The sequence below is a fragment of the Bactrocera oleae genome, chromosome 3 (genome assembly GCF_042242935.1).
Source record: "Bactrocera oleae isolate idBacOlea1 chromosome 3, idBacOlea1, whole genome shotgun sequence".
Lineage (NCBI taxonomy): Eukaryota > Metazoa > Arthropoda > Insecta > Diptera > Tephritidae > Bactrocera > Bactrocera oleae.
The window spans coordinates 19,475,948-19,486,468 of NC_091537.1; the positions used below are offsets into that span (position 1 = coordinate 19,475,948).

Sequence of the window (10,521 nt, forward strand, 5' to 3'; positions counted from 1 at the left end):
CTATAACTTGTTCAGACATGCCAGCGGACTGAGAACACCATACAATGACTATTACAGAAGCAGGTACATGAAGAGGAGACTATGCGCATGCAAGGCTTTGTATAGAAAAAGAAGCGCAACTATCGGTCGAGAGTTTCTTTTCGAGGTTTCGGAGGTTGCACAGATACAACTTTTTGTACTGATGAACTTCATCAGAAGCAAGTAGTGGTTTAGAAAGAAGACAATAGAGTGAGGGGATTTTAGTACGGGTAGTTTCACTATGGGCCTCCTAAAGGCCTAGGTGCCGTCGGCAGACAGCCACACTACCTACCTATCTATATATTGTATAATCAGATTAACAAATGAAAAAAGTGGAAGTGGAAATGAAAAGAGACTGGATTTCAGACTGTTTATAAAATATAACTTGTTTTCTAAGAGATTTAGTGAACTTTTAAGCAATTGCTATGCTTTTCCGTTGTGTAAAAATACTATCGATACTTTAAACAATGTCCACTTTATATGTATAGTGCATGTCCTATTTTCAGATACTTTCAATTTAATGCGCAGAGTTGTATTGTCCTCATAGTTAATCAAACTTCAATCTAAAATTTTCATTGGATAACTTTTATTCAAAACATTCAAAACTCGCTGATTTAAAAAACAAAGTTCTGCAATAATAACTTTGCTCCCAATATACCTCTCTTAAAAGTTTCTTCTATACGGAACACTTGAAACACAATGAAACGGAAGTAGTCACAATTTCTATGATTTCAACAATAATATTTAGCATTTAATGCGACAAGGCTCCTAAAAGTAATGGCGATGGCGAGGTGCGGGAGCTATTGGCTATTATTAAACATAACAATAAATGAAAAGCAATCAAAAATTATGCTGCTTTAATTGTTTCACAGTTGTGAGCAAATTACTTCTTAAAGGAGGGAAAGGGAAAAAAACAAAATGAGAGCGACAAGTTGAAGAGAAATCCAGAAACTAATAGTAAAAGAACACAATTGCATTTGTAGTTTATGATTTTAAAGAATTTTACTATTATTATTATTACGCTCTTTCGCTTTTCAATAAAAAATTAGTGCTTTTTGTGTTAAACTGTTGCGAGCAAACACATGAGGGGCGAGAACAAAAGCCAAACAATGCCAATATTTGTACACGCAGTCCCAGAAAAAATAGTAAAAATGCTTGGCAACCCTCCAAAGGAGAGCAAAAATACACCCAAAGGAGGAAATATGAATTGTAAGACAAGCGACAACTAGCGCCAAGCGGATACTGGGAGCCTTACATAACCGTTGGCATGATGCCGTAAGCACAATGCAATTACAAGCACAACAACAATACAAACAAAAGAAAAACGAGCGTTGCATAATCGACGCTGTGATCACAATTTCGATAACTGGTGTTGTGATACTTTGAGGGTAAAGTGTAAGCAAACGCTCGAACAATGAAAGCAAAAACAAATACTAAAACAAAGAAAAATATCTCTGAAGGGCTATTGTTTCATTCATTGAATTCATGGCTTTAAATTTTGTGGATAGGCAGTGTACCAAAGGTCTTGAGTTGAAAGACAAGCTAGCAAAAATTAACACCAAAATACTGCGTTATATACAATAGAAGTTGCTTCTGTTTTCCCGAAGCCGCCTAAATGTTAGGTAAGGAGTCAAGGTTTACCTTACCTTTAAGCTCCAACTGTATTACGAAGTAGCATGATATGAAGAAAAATATTACATATTTCCAATAATATCGTTAGTAAGGAAATAAACAATACATCCATATCTTGTCCGACAAAGTAAATATTTTATCACTGAACTCAGACATGGCCCCAACTTAACTGAGAAGATCGACGATTTCGCATGTTACCTATCAGATAGAAATTATATCCAGCGATCCTCAGTGTTCTACATCAAAATTCATTTTCTCCACATTAATCATTGAATAATTTATGGTTAATTGCTTTGCTATAAAATTATTATGGGAAATAAAAATATTTGTATACCCAGTAGCAGATCCTATAAGCAAAAAAAATGGTTATATGTATAAATGAGCAACACGACGAGCTGTGCCGATTAAGCTATGTCTGCCAATATTTGACGAGATATCTTCTAAAAATTTTACAGATATTATTACTCAAAGTAGCGGTATAATCTGCGAACTAATTGTTCCGATAAGATCACCATAACACATAGCTGTCATACCATCTGATCGGTCAACATCAAGTTCTTGTATAGAAAATTTTTTTATCTGACAAGATATCTTCACGAAATTCAATACAGAATATTATCCAATACAGCGACGTAAGCTGCGAATAAATTGTTCTGGATTTACCACAGTGGCATATATCTGCCGTACAAAGTGAACGATCAAAATCAAGTTCTTGTATGGAAACTTTTTTATATGTGTAGGGTATTAAAGCTTCGGTGCGACTCAATACCTTGTTAAAGAAAAGCATTCTCTCCAAACCCCCTAAGCTACTTATACTACAATTTGTTGTTGCTGCACTTCTACTGCATGGCAGAATTTGCCAGTAACTTTTCCCTTTTGGCACACAACCGATGTTCATTGAATTTATATTTTTTCAACTTTTTTTTTTTTGTGTGTACATTTTGTCCCAGAACTTTGCATTGTACGCTTCTTTGTTGCTGCTGGTGTTGTTGTAAATTTACGGTTGTCACAAGTGCTTGTGTTCGTCGTTGTTGTTATTATTATTATTGTACTTGTTTAGCATTTGTTTACGTTGTTCGCCAATGTTTGTTGTTTTTTTTCTAGCTGTTATGTTAGTGTTGTTGTTGTGTCCACAGTTACTTGAAATTTATAAGTGCGCATAATTAAAAGGGGAAAATGCTCAAGTTTCATTTGTATACATTTCCGCTTCCGCTTTGATTACTTTCACCATTTACCGTTACTGTTGCGCTAACCAGCGCACTTTTGTTCTTCTCCATAGTTCTTGCGTTATCGTCACTTTCATTCTAGTCATCGCCGGCCGTCGTCGCCGGTCCTGCCGCTTTCCGCTTGTTATTTAATGCAGTTGGCCTGTAGCTTCGCGCGCAGCGTACTGGCTTTTGTTGTTGTATGTATTTTATGCTTATTAGTGTTGCCAACTGCATGTAGCTCGCAAACTAACCATGATCCAAGGAGGCGCGTCGCTAACTGGCCGCTTCGAAGTAAATAACTCGCCCGCAATGGCCTAACCACAGTGGTTAAATTAAATGAATTGAGGTAAAGACAGCTCAATGCAGGCACTTAGGTTAGTTTTCGGCTTGCTAAGAAGCTTCTAATGTGACAGCGAGGTTCGACGGAAAAACAAGTTATATACAGGTTACTTACCGCTCTATTATTTAGCTATTCGTTTACATATACCTTAGTAGTCTTTTCTCCATATACAATCCACTTCTCACTAAGTAAGGCTTGAACCGATCAGTCTACAAACCAACTGAGAGCTCTCCAGTACATGACAGTTCAAAAGAAGTGCTATACGAATAAAGTTTATCTAATTGTCCCCCGAAGTCTATTTCTTTTTTCAAAGCATATAAAAATTACGAATGTCGCCAGCAATTGCATTTTTTACGAAAGAGATGTTTGGAGAGGACTTAAGCTTTTGGTAAAGCCGACTTATATTGTGGAACTCAAATTCAGACCGAATGAATTTAATAAGGATTATATCAGAGAAATTTGTTCTGAGAAATAATCGAGTTTTATATGATAGCGATGAGCTAAGGTCCGTATAGCGATAACTTTTTATAGATGTAAAGAAAACAACCTGCGTTATAGCCGCAAAATTTAAGTGGAATCTTCAAAACAATAACCAATTGTTTAACTCTGAAAGTGCTCTGGCACTCTGCCTAAGCTTTAAGCTAACAATAAGTAGAATTTAATATATAGTCTAGGTGCTCACACTTGAATATGTTGGCAAGAAAGCCTTAGATCCAAACAGAAGGTAAATTTTTTTTCCATCTATCTGCACATCACGGGACAAACCCGAGTTTATTGACCAATAAAAGCAACTTAGGAAGTGGAAAATGGGAGTTCACCTGAGAAAAAAAAATCTATCAACTCCGTTTAGACAGCACTTTTTGAGGGGTTATTGAAAAAATACAGTTTTAGTATAAAATTTGGCGGCACTGTGTACTATTTTGAAAGTTCAACATCGCATAAACATTTCAAAATAAACTTAGCGTTTCGTAAAATATCTCAAAACTGCTCGAATGAACGGTTCTTTTAAGTGTAACAGTTCGTTCATATTGTGCTTCAAACTCATGTCTGGCTATTTTATAGTTTAGCCCACTCAGAAGCATAGAAATTAAAATGCTAACTCCTTTTCCAATAACTCGCCTAAAAAACTGACTTCATTGTGGTGTTTAAGGAGACTGGAAATGAAAAGCTCGAGTTTATTGGTTTTCTAAGTATCTAGCAAAACTCTTATATAAGAGATTTCGCAAATATCAAAATGTTTGCCTAAGGCATCGCATTTAAAAAAATAAAGATTTCTGATCATTATTAAATTAAATTGGGTTTGCGCCATAAGCTAAGTTTAGAAGTTATTTTAATTGTTTAACCAATTTACAAACAGAGAATTTATCAAACAAACAAATTTTCAAAAAACTTGCCAGGAGCACAGTTTGTAATTGATGTTTATGGAGGGGAATCAGAATTTGTATACAAAAAATGGTTGACTATTTCGACAGTTGACAGTTGAACTTAGTATGCTAACAAAAACTATCTTACTAAACTCCGCGTTTCTTAAACGCTCTTTCAACTCAAGTTAATTGACTTTTACTGTTTAATACAACTCACAAGCAGAGAAACTTCCAAACAGCATATTTGTTGTGTATGGAGAGGAGATACAAGTTTATATTATATTATACATAAATGGTTGACTAATTCGACAGTATATACCTATGAATGTTTTACTAAACTCCGAGTTTCTTAGTCGATGGAAGGAGCGTTGCAAATCGCGTAACAAACTCAAGTTTATGACAAACATAACATATGCTATATCAACACATCTCGCATTTACTTAACTTAAACACCACTTTTGTTTCGGAGTTTATGGACACAATCTTTGTGGAACAGTGTCTACGTACTAAAATTGTAGTATTTTTGTTAGCTAATTATCAGCTGGTTGACAGGGATGTCAGCTTTTTCAGCGAGTGAAGTATTTAGCGCTTGATTATGGAGTCGAAACTATCGAAATTCTTGGGCTAATTAATACTTTGAGTTTCGTCTTTATTTCTCCTTCGTTGACCTAACAATTTCACTTGAAATATCAGTAAAAGAAGAGAACTTAAAATTTATTAAATAAATGCCGAAATAATGCCCGATCGAACTATAAGGCAATAATATAATATTTTTATTTAAGAAATATTTATAATGACAAAATCTTTTGATGAAAAACTTATGAATATCTATGTAAAGCTTCCTATATGACAAAAGAACTAGGGAAAAAATATCTCAAAATAAGAGTCTTTTCGACTCAATACTACTTTGCGTGACCTTTTATAAGGCAACGTTATCACGAACGCCATCAACTTGATTTCCATATTCCCTTTGTGTTGCTTTTGAGAGAAAATATGTAAATAAATCAAAATACAACAACAACTTTCAAACACATACATTTACATAAAATAAGTCTTAGCTCTATAAACACATTTACATACGCTCTTCACCCCGCGTGCGCGCTCTCTCTCATCTTCTCTGCGACCCTTTGTCATGCTGGCAATCTTATCTACTTCATTCACCGCAAATATATAGGACCACCATTTGGCTTGGACGTATATGGCGACAGTAACGGCAACAGTAACAACAATAAACAACACAATGACAGCAGCAACAATATCAATAGTAACGGGAACAACAACAATATTATTAACTTGAAATGCAACAGCAATAACGAACAGGCGAGCAAACCCACCACAATGACTGTTGGTCACGTGCCAACGTACTCGTGCAACAGCAATGCTGGTGGTGGCGTTGGCGGCAGCAGCGACAACAGCAACAATATTTACACTAGCCGCGTTAATGGCATGAATGACGGCGGAGGTGATGCCGGTGTCGGCGATCGCACCGCAAAATGTGATGCAACTACAAAATTAGCCGCAGCAACAACAAAGGCGGCGGACGCAACAAGAACAACGACAACAGCAACAACAATACAGACCGGTTGTGACATTGGCACAGCGGGCATGTCAAGAGCGCTTATGTCGCTGACAGCAGCGGCGTATGTCCGCAAAACCGCGAAACCGCCAGCAGTTTCAGGTAAATTTAATTTGCACCCCTCGGCGTGGCGGCGGTGGCAGGGTTGTTGGCGGTGGCTCCGCAAAGTTAACAATTGCCGCACAATCGCGCTTCGTGGGGACCGTGACAGCCGCCGCTACGTGGCATGTGGATGTTGCACTTTTTGTCTAACGGTGTTTTAGTTAGTTGTCTTCTTCTTCTTATTTTTTTTTTGTTATTTTTGCGGACTTATGAAATGTGTAGGCAGTTGTTGTTATTTGTTGTGTTCTTTTTACGCTTTGTTTCCATCGCTACCGCACGCCTGTTAGCACTTCTGCCACACAGCACTCCTAATAGCGAGTCCACACCGTTAGCTGCTGGTCTAATGCACTAAAGTCGGCTTTTTACAAGCGCGCACCAACTTTTGCACAGTTTCTTAAGCTTTTCTTCTTTATCTTCTTCTTCTTAGCACGCTGCATACTTTTGTTTATTCAACTTTTTACCGTTATAGTTAAGTATATTTATATGTATGAGTAATCTATAAGCAGCTTATGCTTCAAATGTGAGCAATATTCGGGTTTAATTCGGATTTTATAAATTATTAAAAAGAGGCTTAAAAGAGCCATATTGAATAACTCTAGAATAATGAAATACAAAAAAATGCGCATAAACTCTAGTAGTGTTTAGAGAGTTAAATTAAGTAATTGTTATATTTAAATTAGGCGTGGTTGTCATCCAATTTCTGTTTGGTTAACCTTACACATCAAATTGGTTGAAATCGGTCGAATATTTTCTCTTATATAGGATTTCACCTAAAGATGGGCGGTGCCACGCCTCTTGTCCAATTTTCACACTAGATCCTACAAAGCTCCTCTCCACCATCCTGGTTGTGAAATTTAATGCTTGGTTCCCATTTATTCAGTGAGTTATAGTACTTTTAGTAGTTTTCAACATAACCATAATATGGGTAGTGGGCGTGGTTAATATACAATTGTACCTATTTTCACAGAACAATAAAAGGGAGATCATAAAATCACTTCTTCTCAGCAAGTTAGGTTGATATATCTTAAGCCGTTTGGAAGATATGTATTTTATACCATTTAGGAACGGAGCCACGCCCAATTAAAACAAAGTTTAGCGCACAGGTGTCAGTGGCTACTGCGATCTCCTGTACCGAATTACAGTTTTTCATGTTAATTTGCGGACGGACGGACAGACAGTCGACCGGATTTCAACTTGTCTCGTCATTTTGATCATTTATATGTATATATTATATATATATATATTAGGGTGGAGCGAAAACAATTTTTGTTTTTTGCTTAGCCTGAGGGTAAAATCTGTAGATTATAAAAAAAGAAAATTTTTGGACAAAAAAATTTTTTTTAACATCTAGAGGCGGCCCACTTTCGAGTTAAAGTTTTTTTTTGACAAGAAAAATTTATTTTTGGCTTAAACTCTTTACATTTGTATAAAAATTACCGAATGCGACGGTCTTATTTTCACGCTTAAGGAAAGCATGTTGACGTTTAAGACTTTTTTTAAAACTCCAATAATGACCACAAAATTTTTTTTTAAGTTGATAACTTTTAATTGGTTAGAAAGAGGACTCACCACAGCTTCTAGAACATTTATCAAAAATTTTTCATGAAATAAATATTTTAACTCAAAAATTTACTTTAAAAGTGAGATGTTAAAAAAAATTTTTTTTTTGTCAACAAATTTTATTTTGTTTATAATCTATATATTTTACCCTCAGGCTAATACATAGTGTATCCTTCTCACCAAACAACCGTTAGGTGAACAAAACTCTGTAGCAACATGTTGCAAGCGTATAGAAAACAAGTGGAAGCGCCTATACAATTTGCGAAAAGCATGTCTTCCGGCCCGTGTTTAAATGACGAAATATATTGTATAAATCCAAAATAGAATTATTTGTTGGTAAAAGTTCTAGAAACTTTGTTCGGCGTTCCCTCAACACGAAAAATAATACCTGACTTACAATAAAAACCGCCAAACATGGTGGCATTAAAGTCATGGTATGGGATAGCTTTTCACATAGTGGCGTTGGTCAAATTCCTTTCATTGAACGCGTCTAGGATCAAGCGGTATATGTCGAATAATACCAGATGGAATATAACATTTATATGGGTTTAAAAAGTGTTGTAGAGTCAACGGAGTCGAGATCAGCCTGTTCAGTCTTCTAACCCCATAAAAACTCTGAGAAATAATACGAAAATAAGTGTTATTGAACGAAAACTAACCAATTCGAGTGACCCTTATTTACAGTGCCAAAATGTTCTGCAATACAAATACTGATCCAATTGAAAGTTAACTCAGGCATTTATCGACAACTTCGGAAATCAGCCTCTCTACGATACAAACCACCTTGTTGGTCTAAATATAGCCAAAATATTCTTCAAATAAGTACTTTTTGTTTTCCTTGGTTAGTTTTGAATCCCAGTCCAACCCAGTTACACAAACCCGACTGTCATAGACACTGACATTAATAAGAATTTCGTACCCAGGTTTCACCGACTTTGGATTAATTTAACATACTAGTTGCACCTTAAAAATTCTATCTTTCTATGCAGTTTAAAAAGTGTAATAAGTAAATTTGGCTAGTATTTGGTTAAGTTCAAGAAATACAATATTCAAAGTTCGCCATAGAGGGTGTTATTGGCGATTTTTACTTTGCTGTTATAATATGATTTTCAATAATGTGGCGACAAATATGAATATTTCACTTCCAAGAACTCCTATAAACTAATTATTCATTTTACAGCTTATCTGTAAAAAACGAAAACAAAAAGAGCTTAAATTTCGGGAAAGAAAAGTTATTTCAATTAAAAATATCGTATATTTTTGAATATATAAACTACTTAAAACTTTTATGTATAAAATATAACTAAATATAAATATATGCACAACTCTCTATGAAACACACGTCTTCCCACCTCACTCACTCATTTTCAATTTGCACCAAACGCACAAAATGCCAATTTTCTTTCCACGCTCTCTTTATCAACTCCTTCACACACCAGCCATACACCCGCTCTAAAAATATAATTAATTTCACTCTTGTTTTTCTTTCACATTGCTGCTGCTCTTATACCATCAATCCACAACGCTGGCAGGGTCCACAGGCCTGCACTATCCGTCAGCCGAAAATAATTACTCCACCAAGTCGAATAGCATCTGCAGCAGTCTAGCTAGCGCGCAGGACACATTGTGGCGTGTGAAAATGGCTGCCGCACAACAGCACTCCTCCGCAGCGGTGGCAGCGGCGGCGGCGGCAGCAGCTGGCGCACAAATCTACATCGAACAGCCGCCCGGTTCGATAGCGTATGGCACTTGTATGGATCCGCTGACGCAATGCGTCGTCGACTATGTCGGATATCCGGTGCCACCGCCACCGCATATAACGCAGGCATCCGCCGCCGCCGCAACGGTGGCAACGTCAACGGCTGGCACTTGTGGCACTGGCAATCCACACGATTTTTCAAGCTCCGGCAGCAGTCAAAGTCCTTGCGCGCCAGCCAATAGCGGGTTGAGTGTCGTCAGCCAAGCCGCCGCTATGGGTGAGAGTGGTCAGCGGCAGGAGTATGTGGACGAGCTGCAACAGTTGCATGAGCAACAGCAGCAACTACAGCACCAACAGTATCAGCATCAGTTGCAGCAGCAGCAACAACAGCTGCAATCACCGCCACCGCCGCCACAACGTTTTGGCACATTGAAAAAGTCGCGTCAGCAACAACAACAGCAACAGCAACGCATGGAGCAGCAGTTAGGTAAGTGTGGCCAGAATTAATATCGCTCTTTTATTGGCGTGTGTTCGCCAAAATGAGGTGCTGAAGTGGACGAACCAAGGGAAGAAGCCTGAAGAATTGTTTGCTGTTGCACATTGGTGCATCGCGTTTATGTAGGTATGTGTGATACTCTGCGGAGGAGCTGAAGTTCAAGTTTGCGTTTACTCCTGATTCTCGAAATTCGTAATTGAAATGCTGTGTGGCACAGCAGTTAATTTTCCAATCAGCAGTCAAGCAATAAGCGCGGAGCCGCAAGGACTATCGATTGACTGGAAAAGACAAGGCAGCGCGTATCGCGGCATTGGTTGACTGCGAATTAATTGTCTTGAATCGTGACTATAAATATCGTGATTTAAAGTCTTTTAGTTCAGCACATTTCATTCTAAGTAAGGATGAATCTGGTTTCTAAAATTTAATGGTGTGATTATCAGTAAAGTCTTCAGATAGCTCTGATAATGGGCCAACTCATCCAAATTTCCTGATCATCTGATTGACTTGTAAGATATTCCTTTATGAT

The 10,521-nt window shown here is 37.3% G+C and overlaps 1 protein-coding gene across 1 annotated transcript in view; it reads left to right on the forward strand.

Moving 5' to 3' along the window:
* The window catches only part of fred (friend of echinoid), a 255,932-nt gene extending 245,619 nt beyond the window's left edge, over positions 1-10,313 (forward strand). The window contains exons 7-8 of the mRNA XM_070106211.1: positions 9,333-9,986; positions 10,216-10,313. Of these exons, the coding sequence (XP_069962312.1) occupies positions 9,333-9,986; positions 10,216-10,313 (752 nt within the window). The remainder of the gene's footprint in view (positions 1-9,332; positions 9,987-10,215) is intronic.
* The last annotated feature ends 208 nt before the right edge of the window (positions 10,314-10,521 follow it).